This window comes from Amborella trichopoda, chromosome 3 (assembly GCF_054954075.1).
Source record: "Amborella trichopoda isolate Santa Cruz 75 chromosome 3, AtrichopodaSantaCruz75HAP2 v2.0, whole genome shotgun sequence".
Taxonomy (NCBI): Eukaryota; Viridiplantae; Streptophyta; class Magnoliopsida; order Amborellales; family Amborellaceae; genus Amborella; species Amborella trichopoda.
This window is the reverse complement of record NC_142338.1, coordinates 23,035,716-23,052,107: the sequence shown is the minus strand read 5'-3', so window position 1 is coordinate 23,052,107 and position 16,392 is coordinate 23,035,716. Positions and strand designations below refer to the sequence as shown.

Sequence of the window (16,392 nt, the reverse complement as noted above, 5' to 3'; positions counted from 1 at the left end):
ATCAATTCGCATGATCGTGGCCTAAAAACACAATCCATGGCTCGAAGTTGGTATCAAATAAATCGCCATGCCAAGCCCTACAAGAAAACGATCATCTTTAGGTCAAACGGGCACTAGAGCAACCTCGAATCATCCATTGAAGATCATACAAGTTCTAAGGCAGCAGCAAGGACTGTTTTGAAATTTCACTCATTGTTGGGCAGGGCCAAAACAGTCATTTTGCACCCAATTTTAAAATTTATTTTAATTCAATTAAATTTTAATTATCATCAATTTAGGTACTTTTTGGGCATCCACCCATATTTGAGCCCAATTCTATAAGTACATGCTAAACACAATTATTGTGGAACCCTAGATTACTCAAGACTCATCAATAAAATTTGAGAGTTTTCACATTCAAATTGTGGGCATGTCTTGGAGAGAGAGAGAGGAGAGAGAAGAAAAGGTCTGATACCCATTAGTGAAGGTAATTTTATCTCTCCTCCTCTCATTTCTCCTTCTCTCACCTCCTCTCATCTTTCTTTCTCTCTCCTCATCTTTATCTCTTTCTTTCTCTCTCCTCCTCTCATCTCTCTCCTTCTCTCTCCTCCTCTCATCTCTCTCTTTCTCTCTCTTCTCGCTTATCTTTATTTCCTATTTCTTCTCTGATCTTCTTTGTCCACTTTCCTTCTTTTTCTTTACCTTTCCTTTCTCTTTATTCTCTTTGTTACTCTCTTTGATCTCTCTCCCTTCTCTCTGTTCATGCATGACGGAGTCCATCACCTAGCATGACGACTTCTTGCTTCAGGGACATGAACAATGACCCGGGCCTTAACACGAGTGGTGGGTCGGGCCTCTGTCAAAGTCCCCTTGTCTAATCCTTTGTCATGGACGATGAAAGAACATCGTCGTCCATGTTCTCTCTCTGTTCTTAATCTTCTGTCACGGATGGCGGAAGCGCATCGCCGCCCATGTTTCCTCTCCCTTCTCATTCCCCTGTCATGAACGGTGGAAGTACATCGCCGCTCATATTTTCTCTCTCCTCTTAATCTTCTATCATGGACGGTGGAGGTACATCATCGCTCATGTTTTCTCTCTCGTCTTAATCTTTTATCATGGACGGTGGAAGCACATTACCGCTCATGTTTTCTCTCTCCACCTATTCTCTATCATCGACAGCGGAAGCACATCACTGCCCATGTCTTCTCTCCTTTCTCTTAATCTTCTATCATGGACGGTGGCTGCACATCGCTGCCCATGTTTTCTCTTTCTTCATATTCTCTATCATGGATGGCGGAAGCACATCGCCACCCATGTGTTCTCTCTCTTCCTATTCTCTGTCATGAACGGTAGAAGCACATCGTCGCCCATGTTTCTCTCTCTTCCTATCCCTCTGTCATGGACGGTAGAAGCACATCGCTGCCCATGTTTTCTCTCTCATCTTAATTTTCTATCATGGACGGTGGAAGCATGTCGCCACCCATGTTTTATCTGGAGGCTCATTAGCGGCCGCGTCTTCTCTCTCTTCTTACCCTTCTGTCATGGATGAAGGGAGCTCATCACCGTCCATGTTCTTTCTTATATTTTCTCTCATCTTCGCTCATGTTCCCTTGCTCTCTTCTCTCTCTTGTTTCTTCATTCTTTTCCTTCTCTCTTTCCTTTTTCCCTTTTTCCTTTCTCCCACATTGCTCATCTCGTCTTTTTCTCACATGCAATACATTGGTAGTGTTGTGCATGTTTCTCTCTCTCTCTCTTCTTTCTTCTCTCTCTCATTTGACCAAGAGAGGCTGAGACAAACATTGCCATGGTAGTCTCGTCGTCTAGCAGTATTGTTGCTAAGCTAGTCTTAGTTGTTGTGTCCACCTTACTGCCACGATAGGCTAGCCATTGTGCCAGGCTTGCCGATGATCATCTTGGCGTCTAGTAGTATTTCTGTTGTGCTGGTCTAGTTACCATGCCCATCTCGCTATCACATTGGGACAATCGCTTACTGATCTAGCTGTTGCATTAGTCTCATCACCTAGCAAAATTCCTCTGATCTACCTCTTTCTTCCTCTTTTACGTACCCTCTTACCCTTTTCTTCTTTTGGATGTGCAAGTCCATGTACGTTCGTTCAATGATAGTAAGGTGGGGTCTCTTTCGGCCCACTTGTCTCATAAAATTAACCATGTATGTGTGATTGCAGAAACAGGAGAGTACAGGTCAAGGGAGACAATTTCGAACCAGTTCTACCACTGGGGGGTTTTCTTCGTGTTCTAAGAGGGCGCCCACGCGAGCCAGCCCAAGTAAGTCCCAAACCCACCTTAAATTCCTCTCTCATCAGTTAGTCTACCTTCTCTAACTCCTGAGCGAGGTTCCCGAGAGAGCGATCTCAAAGTCCAAGCTTCCCCTGAATCCCAAGACGCATGTTGTCCGACCATCCAAATCCGGAGTGTGAGATCGAGGTACCTAACCATACGGACCTGCTACAGGTCCATGCAACTGAGAGAGAGAAAGAGGGATAGAGAGAGTGAGAGGGAGGAGAAGAGAGAGAAAGAAAGAGATAAGAAGATAAAGAAAGAGAGAAGAGAGAGGAGAGAGAGTGGACCTAGGCTGGCTCGTGTTTATGTGTGCCTTTGAGGGTCCTCTTTGAGTCCTCCTTAAAGAGATGGCATGACTTTTGGGGTTAAGGTTAGGGTTTAGGTTCAAGGTGAATGGACCTAAGTGGGTTAGGGTAGTATAGGGTATAGGGTGTATGGAGTAGGTAGTGGGGTGGTGTAGGGTGTAGGGTAGACTATGGTAGTCTAGGGTGTAAGGTTATCTAGGGTGGTCTAGGGTGTATGGGATAGGGAGTAGGAAGTGAGAGTGCTAGGGAGTAGGAATTTTGGGGTTCTAGGGAGTAGGAAGTTTGGGTTCTAGGGGGTAGGGAGTTCCAAAGGTAGTCTCTCTCTTAGAAATTGTTTCTCTCTCCTCTCTCTTTGAGTTTGGAATTGGGTTAGAAGTAAGAGAAATAGCTCAAATTTTGATTGATTTCTCAAGCATTTCCAAAACTCCATTACAAAATGACTGCATTCACTTATATAGAGCCTCCATGAAACATGGGTGGATGCTCAAAAACTATCAAAATTTCTTGCAAATATACAATTAATTGAATAAAAAAAAATTCCCGTTTTTATCCAAAATGACCAAATTGCCCCTTGACACTTTTCACAAAATGACAAAATCATTCCTCCTTGAGCCTTTTGCCAAGAAGCATTTTTGGACACTTTCGATGGAAATTCGGATGATCAAACACTGTAGAATCATTGCTTGCATCATCAAGAACGCTTTGAAGTCCATTAATTGACTTGATTCGGAGTGTTAAAGAAGATCCCAAAATCCAGTCAAGTTCATAAACTTTTGAATCTTCGACCACCAATGTAGCACGATCCATTATGTTTTGGGCCTCCTTTTTTATCACAAATTGAATAAGACTCCGTCATGATTGTTTTGCGATAAAAATGGTTTGATTAAGTCTTCATTTGAGTTCATTCCAATTTGACGAGTTTACCGGAAAATGGGATTCCAGTAATTGAAAAACTTGTCTTATTTAACCTCAAAATTACGTATATTTTGGCCTTCGATCATGCCCAAAATTTATATCAAATAGAAGCCCTTAAAAGCACAGTTGCAATGGACCTATGTTTGTGACGATCCGATATCGGGATATCAAGATATGGCCTCTTGAATAATAAGATGTTTCACTTTAAAAATCTGAAAAGTCATGTGTTTCCCAACTTCTCTTTAAAAATTCTCGTATTTCAGGCAATGTCATGGGATGTGCCATATGTCAAAACCAGCATACCTACGAGATCTTGATCGTGTCCGAATTTCAGAGTAATTGGACGTGAAACGAGCAAGTTATGAGTTTTAAGGCATCCAAAGCTACCCTCTATTGAATTTGAGGCCGATCTGACACTTTTTCCGAGGTCATCCAGTAGTAGGCTTATTTCTTTAGTGATCTCATGGTTCGTCGGCCTTCTTGGTACCGGTGCGACCAGGTTGCGACTGGCTCCTTTCTTATTTGTCTTAGAGCTACAAGTACGTCAAAAATTCTGTATAACAGTCACATATGTAGACATCCGTAACTAGAATTGGCACACAATAAATTTGTTAAAACATTTTTCCCTTGAAATAAAATTTCTAATAATCATCTAAAATATGATAAATCATTTTTCACAATTTTTTTATTAAAAAATCATGATGTGGCACTTCTCATAAATCCGATGTGAAAAAATCGGTTCCATAGGAGATCAGGTTGTTGGTACTCCACTGGGCTAAAGCTAGAAACCCAATCCAATTTCTCATACCAACCCAATAGACCCTTTTACATCACATTCTTCAATACAGATATGAGTGGACCTATCAAAGCTAACCGATAGTTGGATGGACTCCAGGGTATTTGGTGGATTACAAATACCCCCCAAAGACATATACTCTTGGCCATCAAAGTCATTGTGGTGTGCTCAAGGGGAAAGCGTTTTCCAAATCTATAAAGGATAGATCTCCAAATCAAAGTCATTGTGGTGTGCTCAAGGGGAAAGCGTTTTCCAAATCTATTAAGGATAGATCTCCAAATCAACAGTTAATATGAGCATTGTACAATAATATGATCAAAGGACTCCTCCTCGAAACAAAAAATGAGCATGTAGAGACCAAATGAATGCCCCTTGATTGAAGTAGCATCAAAATAGGTAACCAAGAGTACAAGGATAAGCAAGTGAACCATACCACATTGGGATGGGATGGCATGGACCACAAAATTCTGAAAAAGGTTTCATAGGCACATCCCTTTTAATGTCCTCCCAAGCCCTACTCACTGAGAAAAGACATTCCGCCAAATAAATTTAGACAGGCTGATCCTCAAGAGGTCGAATAGGTAATACATGTAAAAATACCTAAGAGGAGCAGGAAAAGTAGATGGAAAATTCCATCTAAAAGGTGCACCATCCAAGAAGTCATAAACTTTGGCCTTGTCGAAAGAAGCAGCAACCGTGTGAATGTCTATGCCATATAACTCCCACAAAGATTGTTCTGATAACTATGGAGCAGCCTAGAAGTCCCATAAGTCCATTAGCTTTCCATGACGAACTGACCATTTAACATTATTTTGCAACTTGATGATTCCCAATGCGATGCCCCAACATGCATGCGAGCAAATCCTTGGCTACTTAAGCCACACTATGGTAGGAAAAATGTTCTTGTGTTTGAAAAACTTTGTCGGGAGATAAGATGCGTTGGAAATCACCATCTATGCCAATTTCATCATGCCAGCCATATTGAAGTTCTGACATGAGAATTTCCTAACCCCCTCTTCCTGTTTCAAGCATAACATGCTCCAGATTACCAAGTGCAAATCCCTATCATTAATAGTCCCAATGGAATTTACATTGTCGCCTCCTAATGATACTACAAGTGTGCCCCAAAAGGAGGAAGTAGAGCAGCCAATAGATAGACGAAGCACACATTACTAATTTGAGCAGCTGTAATCAACTTACAAATGAGGGGAATAATGCTTGCCTAAACCAATTTTGTTAATAACCTTCTCAATTAAATAATGACGATGTGAATGCCTCAATGGACCATGGAATAAAGACAACCCCAAATATCTGATAAGGAGATCACTAGTACCGAACTAAAGCAATCTAAAAAATCTGACCTTTTACATAAGCATGGATCCCATAGAAAATAAAGTTACTCTTATTACCACTAATTACTAGCTAGTTATCTTATAAAAAACATCGATAATTGTCTAATAGAGGAAGCTGCTTGAAATGGGGATCTAGAGAAAATAAGGGCATCATCTGCTTGAAATGGGGCTCCAGAGAAAATAAGGGCATCATCTGCTTGAAATGGGGCTCCAGTGAAAATAAGGGCATCATCTACATAGAGAAGGTGATTTTGCAACCATATGGATAAGCAAGGGGACATGGAATTATTCAAAAATGATACAAAGAGCATCCGACTAAGATAATCCATAACAAAAAGAAATATGTATGGCGATAATGATGACCTTGACAAAGACCACTTTTCCCTCTATCTTATAGGAGAACCATTGTGCAAAATAAAAAAGGATGGAGTAGAAATGCAATGTTGTACCCAAGAGACCAAGATAGTCGGGAAACCCTTGGCAATAACTCTATTAGATATGAACATCCAAGATGTCTAATTATATATGCGCTGCTAAGATCCAACTAAAGGCACATTTTTTATCTGATTGAGGCTCTATGATATAAGGCTACTAGCTTGGCCCTGAGAACATTATTGATAATCAATCTTTCTTTAAGGAATTTCGCATGACACGGATGAATGATACCATCAATTATCTTCCTTAATCTGCTTGCAAGTATCTCACTAATAATCTTATTGAAGACATTAAACAACCCAATGAGTCTAAAATATTTCATGGTGGTAAGGCAAGTAACTTTAGGAATCAAGCTTATAAATGTAGAATTGATCTCCTTCAGGAACTTGCCTTTCCAAAGCAAGTCTTTAAAGGTAAAGAAAACATCATTCTGGATAAAGTCCCAGCTGAATTTGTAGGGTCTAACACCAAAACCATAAGGATCACGAGCACTATCCGATTTCATGTCCCACGCACATTCCTTGATTTTATCCCTAGAGATCACTCTAGATCGGAAAGGAAGTTTTCACCTAAAGGTCCCAGAGTGGAGCCATTATGGTCATCAATTGCTAGAAGGTCATCAAACTAGATCATAAAAGATTTGATGTCCCTATGGTTTAAGATATGATTGCCATCAGGGTCCATAAATAGAGGATTCAGTCATTTTGCCTACTAAGAGTGGACATTAAAGAATTTAGTATTGGAGTCCCTGTCCTTGAACTAAGTCTCTCGTGATTTTTGGCTCCACATACTTTATTATTAGGCCAAAAGATACTGAAGTTGGGATGAGAACTTAGCTTTTTCTAAGGCAGTGGACTAATCATTTGGGTTGTTATCAATGATTACTCATAGTTCTAATAATTGATCCCTTATTTCCTTTATATTGAGGCTAATATTTCCCAAACATACTTTATCCCATATGGTAATACCCTATGCACTCTTTTGACTTTAGCTAGAAACACATACATATGACTACCCTCTACCTTCCTTGTCATGACTGATTAATGAGGTTCATTGAGCATCTTGCCGCATAGAGAAATATCGGAAAGGTTTAGGCCTAGAAGGGGGAAGAAAAGAATGTGAAACCAGGAGGAAAGGATAGTCTGAGGTATCTTTAGGCAACAGCTCCACTTTACTCGGTACGTCCACGAAGGGTCGCCCAGGAAACTATGTTTTTGGTAAGAGCGAAGTCCTTGGCCCAAGCTGATTCCACGAACACTCATTTGAAAATTTACTTTGTGCATGGGTAGATTATTATGCACAACCATTATCACATTTGAAATTCAAACTTTATAACCTAAAAGTAATGTTTCATACATAAAATATGAGGAAAACTCAGTTTCTAAAGGTCCTACAGGTGCCTAGCATATACTTGATCTTCAGCATCTCTCCCGAACAATATAATACAAAGATAATGGCCAGAAACATACATATTGCATCTTTTCCTCAAACTTATACAATTGTGTTTCAAAGTGCCTTCCCCTTTAAAAAGAGAGAAAGGGGTACCCAAAACTAGGTATTAAAGTATATAGCAGCAGATACACAATCATACACTCGTGCAATATATGTTTTTCCGATTATTTGATATGTTTTTCCGATTATTTTATGGACATGATTTATATGAGTCCATGTAGAAATGAGACGAACCTAAAAGTCTATTTTTGAGATGAATTTTTAGACCCAATTTTTAAGTACATGTAATCTTTACCATGGAGATCATGAATATAAAAAAATAAATAATTTTAAGAAATAAAATAATGATTTTATAAAGAAAATATTTGGACCTGTAGTTTCAATTGTTTTTAGATGGATCACCTATTTGCATCCATCTTTGAGATGAATGCGTTATATTTTGGGACCGTAAAAATACGGTCCAGATGCATGAAACAGTTTTCTTTAATATATATGTGAGAAAAATATAAAGAGAGAAACAAAGAGAGAAGGGGGGGGGGAGAGAGAGAGGGGTCAATATGAAAATGGACACAATAATGCTACCTGAAACAAACCAGCTGGTTTCTAATTTTACTACGCCATATGTATCATATAATTAAGTGTGACTCATTCAATCGTTCGGACTCCTTCTAAAAGGAACACACCCCGCAACAATTGTGGCCTTTTCTTTAAGGACCCAAATAATAATGCACAAAGTTACGGTAAAACAGTTAATTCAAGTGACTGGTTCTGATAATAGGTGGAAAAAAATTAATGAACTACAGAGAAAACAAAACAAAATATATATAAAAAAAAAGAAGCATAAAGAAAATAAAAGAAGAAAAAGAAGAATGATCCATTCCTACTCAAATATATATATATATATATATATATATATATATATATATATATATATATATATATATATGGTATTATTGATATATTGAATTAAAAGATTAAAATATATGTGGTATTATTCTAAATTAAAATATATTTAATTTGCTAATTTTTTGGACAGGTACTGATTTTAGCTTTAAAACTCGAATATTTAATGAGGTTCGGATTTGGGTCGTTACGATTGGAAGAACATGACTTGTGGCTGTGCATGCATTCGTCAGTGGGTATGGGTCAGAGAGACTGAGGGAGAGCGCAAAATAGTCAACAAAAGAAAGCAACGATAAAATATACAAACCAATCTTTATGAATGAGAGAGTTAGCGCGTGACAAAGATAGACATAATGGTAGCAATTGGGGATTAGGGGTGGTGGCAATGTGATGGGTGGCCTCGTGACAGAGAGAGCCATAATGGTAGCAATTGGGGCTTACAGGTGGCAATGGGTTGGGTGGCCACGCCGGTCTTTCCGTACTAAACAAATAGGGTTTAGGCCACAAAATATCAAAATATGGCATGAGGGCCAGGCCACTAGGCCCTGATGGCAGGGCTGGGTTGGGCTGGGGCCATGCAATGGCCAGCTCGACTAGCCCTGTTTTTTTTATTACTTTTTCCTTGATTTATTCGTCTTTTTTATATAGACCAGTGCCACCCGGCCTGGCTTGGCTCAGGTAGGGCTCGGATAAGGCCTAGGCTAGGGCCTCTTTAGCTCGGTCATGGCCAGGCCGACAGGGGAGCAATAGGCTTGGGCCAAGGCCAGCCTGCCCTATTGGGGCTGTTAAGAGGGCCAGCGCGGGAAGCGGGCTTTTTAACGGGCTATATGTTTTGGTCTGTAGGCACAGTCGTCAGCCGGGCCTGATAGGCCCAAGATAGTTTTGTGTGGCTCAGGGCTAATATTGGCTTTGCATGGGCCTAAGCCAATCAAAATTTTCTTTAACATTACATATATTAAATATGAAAATTTATATAATAAGATCATTCATTTTTTATACAAGGAGGTCACAATTATTATTGATTATTAAATGTAAAATTGGGTGACTGATTATGTGATATTGAGTAGGCATCCAAAACAAAATTCCTCATCCTCAAATACTACGTCGAAATTCAATCTCCCTACATCCAATAGCTAATAATTGGGACTTTTTTGCATGAAAAGTGAATGATCTTACGGTATAAATCTTATCAAATATTTACTTTCATGTTTATATAGGCCCCGACGTAGCCCAACCTGATGATTTATTCGAGCCGGGCTCAAGCGTCATTATCAAGAATTTAGGGCATTGGTTTTGCATACCAAACTAAAATTTTGAGAAATTTAAAAAAAAAACCCCAAGACTACACTTTCTATGCAACTTACACCCAATCTAACTTTTCTTCCCATTTTTTCCCCCAAAATACACTTTCATTACTCCCAACCAAATAAAAAATAAAAAAATGCCTAAACTACCCTCCTTTACTTTTACATTATCTACGCCTCTCTCCTCTATCCCACCAAAATAAGGGCTCCTGCATTATGTAAGTGCGGTCCAGCAGTAGGGGTCCGGCACTGTGTAAAATGTGATCCGGCATTAGGGCTTCGGCACTGTGTAAAGTGCGGTTAGGCAGTAGGGCTCCAGTGTTGTGTAAAGTGCGGTCCAGTAGTAAGGCTCCAGCACTATGTAAATTGTGGTCCGGCAGTAGGGCTCCAGCACTGTGTAAAGTGCGGTCTGGTAGTAGGGCTCCGGCACTGTGTAATGTGTTGTCCAACAGTAAGGCTCTGGCATTCTATAAAGTGCGGTCCGGTAGTAGAGCTCTGGCACTGATTAAAGTGTGTCCAGCAGTTGTAAAGGGCAGTCTGACAGTAGGGCTCTGACACTACGTAAAGTGTGGTCCGACAATAGCGCTCCGGCACTTCGGGAGTTGCAAAGGGCGGTACGACAGTAGGGTTCTGGCACTATGTAAAGTGCGGTTCGGCAGTAGCGCTTCGGCACTAATTAAAGTGTGGTCCGGTAGTTCCAAAGGGCTGTCCGACAGTTAAAAAGGGAAGTCTGACAATAGATGTTACTGTATTCTAGGCCTCTGGTACTAAGTAAAGGACGGTCCGATAATATTGAGTTTCAGTCCGGTAGTTGTTTTAAGGCGGTTCGGCACTTGTGTAATCTGGCGATGTGATGATGCGCACTGACAATGTGCTACTACGGTCAAAAAGTCAACTTCAAAGTGTATGGGAGGGGTATTTTCCATCTAAAAAATGAACGTTTTTCCTTGGGGGTATTTGCATAGAAAGTTTGTTTTGATAAAAAAACTGTGAGAAAAAATTAAGTTGGGGATAAGTTACATAAAAAGTGTTGTTTTGGGGATTTTTTGTAATTTCCCTAAAAATTTGACCAATCCTACGATGCATTGTTTCGTCTAGCTCGGAATAGAACTCGCTGGGCCTACACCAGCCCTTTAACTGCACTAGTACAAATAGTTATATTAGTAGATTGGGGCACGTTGGTATACTTTTGCTGAGAGCACAGGGTACATTTACTCCGTCATTCAAAAGCCCTATGGGAAAGATTTAGTCGAGTTAAAAAAATTCAAAAATTAAAAGTTCAATAAACTAGCATTCATATGGAATCGGTAATCTTGGCAATCGACAAATAAAATCACCAAATTCTCTTAAGGGCAATCATATCAATGACGGGCCAATTCCTTATTCAGCGGGGGAACTGTTTCCGTTACTTTTCTAATCGGATCCCAACCTATGGATTCCAATGTCGATTGACATATCTCCAAACTATGAAATTTTGTGATTTAGCAAAATCAACTGGGTAAGCAAGAGGGAGAGAGAGATCTATTGTCAATAGCAAATCAGAATATACAGTATGCTCCCTCGAGAGCATAATTTATTTCTACGCCTCAGTCGAGAGACCTATTTAGAAGGATTTTCACGATCTAAATTTTTGGGGACCATTTAAGAATTATTAGATGATTATTTTAAAAAACAAAGAATTAAAATTTAAGTTTTATAATACTTAGATCTCACCATTTAAAAATTAGATGTATTCAATTTCTAGACATTTTTTTTGTTCAAGTACATAGAAGATACAATTATGATTTTTTTTTTATTGAGATTAATAAACTATGAATTGAAGAGATTACATCCCCAAAATTTAACATCCTAAAGCTTATACCGAAGAGAGTAAATGGACATTCTACTCGGGCAGGAGTAGAATGTCTTTTGGCATAGCCAAGAAATCATGGTTATTGGAGACCAATATTAACATTGAGAAAGAAAATCATTAGAGGCTACTATTTATTCATGATAGCACGTGATTCATAGAATACAAGATACCCGGGAAAACCATCAGTAGTTCAAGCTACAAACACTGGTACACTCTCTCTCTCTTCATCCTCTAAATCCTTATGTCGTAGCAAAATCTAATGGGGGAGCCATATGTGCACAAATCTGGTGACACTCATGTGCAGTACAAGTTGCAGGCATAAATATGTCACTCTTCTTCTTTCCCTCTCCTTCCATTTCTCTCTCTCTAAAATTCTTCATCCAATAACCAAAGCTCTCAACCCCACTTTCAGGAACTGACATCAACACTGTGACACCACATGAATCCCCATACACAGGAAAAAAGATGCAATAAATCTCACTACAAAGAGGACCCATGAATAAAGCCATGCCCTCTCCAAAATCAACTCTCTCCATTCCCAATCTAGTCCACTGAGAAATCACCAAACTCAGGCTTAAATCAGGCTTAACGCGATTCTCCCCGAGATAATCCACCATTGACTTTACATAATCATCTGTTAACCTTGATTTAGCCCTTTGAATGAGCCTCACTATGTGTGATAAATTCCCATGCACTAACTCTTTCACTGTGGTTTCAGCACATCCAAGAACAAATCCATTTCCATAATACCCCTGAGGAAGATTTGGTCTCATTGTTTTCCTTATATTTACACTGAAAAGAAGCTTTATCTTGAGGTGAGAAGGTGGGCACATTGCTTTGGCCCATGAGCTCCACACATGAGCTGATAATACCTCGAAAGAGGTGCATTTTAGAGAGAGGTTGCACAGTTGTTTTAGAGAGAAAATGTCATCATGGTGGAAAGTGTGAGAGGTGGGTACTAGGGTTTCTGGCTTTAGGACTTGGTCTAGATCAAAAGGGGTGGTTAGGTCATGTTGGTACTGGGTTTGGGTGAATTCTATGTGTGGGTATTCAATTTTTAAGGGGTTTCTAGGCTTTAGTAAGTGTCTTTCCCAACATGGGTTTGATGAGGGGGTCTGGTTAGGATGTTTGCAAATATCAGCCCATGCATGGAGGAACTGTGCGCTTCCAATGCCATCACACAGGCAGTGACATATGCCCAGGCATAGGATCGATCCTCCACACTTCAAATGGGTTACCTGTTAATGAAAAGAAAAGAACAAGAATATAGTTAAGAGAAAGAGGTTACATGAAAATAGGAAAAAGTAGTCTCTCTCTCTCTCTCTCTCTCTAAGACATTTCCATTGATCCAAAGAGATGAGGTTTGTATTTCCAAAATGTACTGTTTCATGAACTTGCTGACAATAATGGGAACTTTCCCAAGTGTACTCCACATGTCTATAAACGAAATGTCCCCTACCCATTTATCACTACTATTTTCTATGTCATTAGATTTGTTTTGTAGTATTTTTCAGTATAGGCGGAAAAATGAAGCACAGCAGATCTGGAGAAAGACTTAGGATTATTTTTAAAATTTTGCTATAAATAAAAATATTAAAAGAAAATTATTAAAAAAAAATTAATATAAAAATAAATAACCAATTTTATGCAACAGTCGAAAAGGCTAGGTCGAAGCGGCCTAGAGCATATCAAGGCATATCGGAAGCGGTTGGCATCTATTTAGCCAAAGCGAACCGAATCTAATACCATTGCTAATTTTTGAACAGCGGCGTCCATTTTTTCTCATTTGTGAAAAGGCAACGACAAAATTAATTTTTCCATATAGTCGTCCATGCGAAGATTTGTCAAAAAAAAAAAAAAAAAAAAACTAAAACGTGCCTAGTTCTTTTTGGATTCTTCATTTCTGCTTTAACAAACTTTCAAGCACTTCTAATTAAAAATGCTCACTCATGTATTACACTTTCGAAACCTCTTTTTTTAATTGGTTTTACCTTACAAATTCAATACAATAAATGTGCCACTTAAGAGAAAGTATCGTGGAGATATAATAAGTTCATGTTACATATTGTCCATCGTTATTTTTCTTTAAGGCTACGCAGAAACAAATATATTGAAATTACGATATTTTCGAAATATTGTAACTTACAAATATTGAACGGGTGCAATTCGTATAGAGTCGAGGCTCTAAACAATCAAAGTAGAGCGGACCTTCAAATAGTATCGAGAAATATCGTTTCCATACTGGATATTTTTGTGAGAGCCTTAAAGTTTAGTTTTATCTATAATTATAAAATTTAAAGCTTCAAAAATAGTGTGGATCAAACATATCTATGAAAAGTTGAAAATCTTAAAAATTGACGGTCAAAAAAATTCATTACAAGATCCACTATTTTCAGATCTTGAAATCCATTTTTTCTCATATCCATGCATCTTGATGTCGAGATGATGAATTTGAGATATTTGAACATCAATAAAACCCCTTCTAGTAACATGTTTATGTGAGTTCTAATTACATTGTTTAGAACCTCGGCTCTATATAAGCTTTTTCGATTCCAAAATCCCCTTCCCCTTCTATCAAACGCAATCTGACTTCTGCCTACAGAACCTGATAATACCAAAGCATAACCCTCCAAAGATGGCTAATTCCTGGTTCACCCTTGGTAACTATTTGACCTTTCTAAGGGAAAACAGAAAAAAAGCAAACAAAAACCCAAACTCAAATTTAAATATGGAAAGAAGAAAAACAAAAAACACTATAGCAAAATACATCAACAAAAAATTTAGGTGAAAAATATTTGTATTATAACTACAAAGTATATGCCACAACAGACGAAAAAACTGGGCCAAATGATTACGAATTGAGAAATGATACCAAAGCGTCCATTAAAAGCTAAATAACTTTAAACTTTGCAAATAACTTTTATAACATATCACAATGAAATTAATCTCCCATTCTTATATGGAAAATATAATAGAAAGAGTTCTTAAATTTCAGAGATAAACACTAATAAAAACATATGAATTTACAAAATCTCAGATTTTGTTTCATTGTTGCACAAATAGATACATATGTTAGAGAGAAGGAAATAAAATAATGGATGTAATTTACAAACCCCACACGTCTGGTTGCAGGAAAACAGAGAGATGACAGATAAACAGAGTGTTCCTAAAATGAAATAAGTTCAGAAAGGCTTGAAAAAAAAAGATGAGAAAAAAACAGAAACAAAGAAATAATATGAAGAGGCATTTTCTCTTGATTTTACTCCTATCATAGTTGTAGAGAGAGAAAGAGAGAGAGAATACCTGAACTACAAGAGGAGGTATGCTCAAAAAGCTCTGCCCCTCAGTCCTATACAAGAGCTTCCTCCATGACTTGTTGGGTTTCTCACATATCCCCTTAAACTCCTCAACTGTCAAGTCCAAAACAGCCTCTGCGAAAAGCGCTCCCTCTCCATTGCAATCAACCTCAAGCTTCTCCTCATTCACAGGGCTCACTCTCAACCTCCCTGCAAGTGGGTAATAACCCACTAAAGCTACAGAGAGAGAGCGTTTGAGTGACCCAACATCAGGAGATTTCCGATAAAGAAGGAGATATTTGATCGAGAATCGAAGGAATTTCTGATCATCGAGGTTCGAGAGATAGAGAGAGTGATTTGGAGTCGGAGAGAGAGGGGGAATTAAGGTGGGTTTATTTGGAAGAACACAGTCAGGGATTTCAGGGAATTGGAACATGTTGCAATTGCTAAAAGAGGCTAAGAGCCAAGGAAGGTGAGGAGCAGAATGAAACAGAATGAAAGAGACCCAACCAAATGTATAGAATCTAGAGAGAGAAAGAGAGAGAGGGTTTGTAGTTTTTGAGATGAAGTCATGTCACTCAGATCCCCAGAGTGGATTTGTTTGTACGATTTGATTCGTATTGTTTTACGGTTTTACCATAGTTAGAGTGGGGAAGATGACAAGGGAGAGATGAGAATTCAATAGGGGAGATTCAGAAGAGTCTGATGAAGTGTGATGCTCTTTGTCTTGTAAGCCAAAAGTTTTACCTCATTTTTTTATTACTCGACCGAGCTGACTCGTACTGCCCAAGGACTCGCCACGGGCCCAGTATCACGGATATTAAAAAAATAAAATATTAAAAAAATTCAATAAAAATCAAAATTTTATTTGTAATAATTTTTTTATTTTTCTATCGTTGTAGTTAAGTTTGGAAAGTATTTTGGCCCCTAATATTAATTTTTATATTTTTCCATATTTTTAGATTATTATCTGAAATATCCCAATCACAAATTGATTTTTTTCAAAATCCATTTTTCATTGCTTTTTTAATGTGATTTAGATAAGTCTAAGTAGAATTTTTTTTCCAAGTGTATAGAAGGTAAATGTAGGATTTTTTTTATTTTATTTGTTTCCTAATGAGGTTATCTATAGGTTGAAGGGGACTGGCTATATCCCAAAAAAATTGGGGTCCTAAAATTAATTATGGGTGAGGTTTTATCCAAGTGAGTCAATAGATATTCTACTCCTGGTCAAAATTCAGCCTTAAAAAGGTGATAAAAACCATCACTCTGGACTTCCACAATTGTGAATATAAAATAAAAAATAATAATTTTAAACCCGTCGTATATTATTCACCCCATCTCTTTTAAGTGAATACGAATCTGTATGTTTTGGAAGCCTTCAAATTTCGTACTCGGGGTAGAAATAAATAAATTTTGAGGCTATCATGCAATTCTTCAGTGCCAAACCGGGGTTTCACTTTCTAGCAAATTACAAGGTGCAGCTTTACTTTTCAAGGCCC

General features: G+C 38.4%; 1 protein-coding gene across 1 annotated transcript; it reads right to left on the bottom strand.

The window, feature by feature from the left end:
* Nucleotides 1-11,695: 11,695 nt before the first annotated feature.
* LOC18437268 (HXXXD-type acyl-transferase family protein) lies at nt 11,696-15,621 on the bottom strand. Its single transcript, XM_006847482.4, has 2 exons — nt 14,898-15,621; nt 11,696-12,832 (listed from the first exon to the last, which is right to left on the bottom strand). Exons 1-2 carry the CDS (start codon nt 15,324-15,326, stop codon nt 11,834-11,836), a joined length of 1,428 nt encoding a protein of 475 aa, XP_006847545.1. The 5' UTR covers nt 15,327-15,621; the 3' UTR covers nt 11,696-11,833.
* Between the last annotated feature and the right edge of the window lie 771 nt (nt 15,622-16,392).

Bases quoted from the DNA above. Each gene is read 5' to 3' on its own strand.
- LOC18437268 (XM_006847482.4), bottom strand. From the start codon at position 15,326: ATGTTCCAATTCCCTGAAATCCCTGACTGTGTTCTTCCAAATAAACCC. The intron at 12,833-14,897 runs GTATTCTCTCTC...TTTCATTAACAG, and splicing joins TACCTCCTCTTGTAGTTCAG to GTAACCCATTTGAAGTGTGG.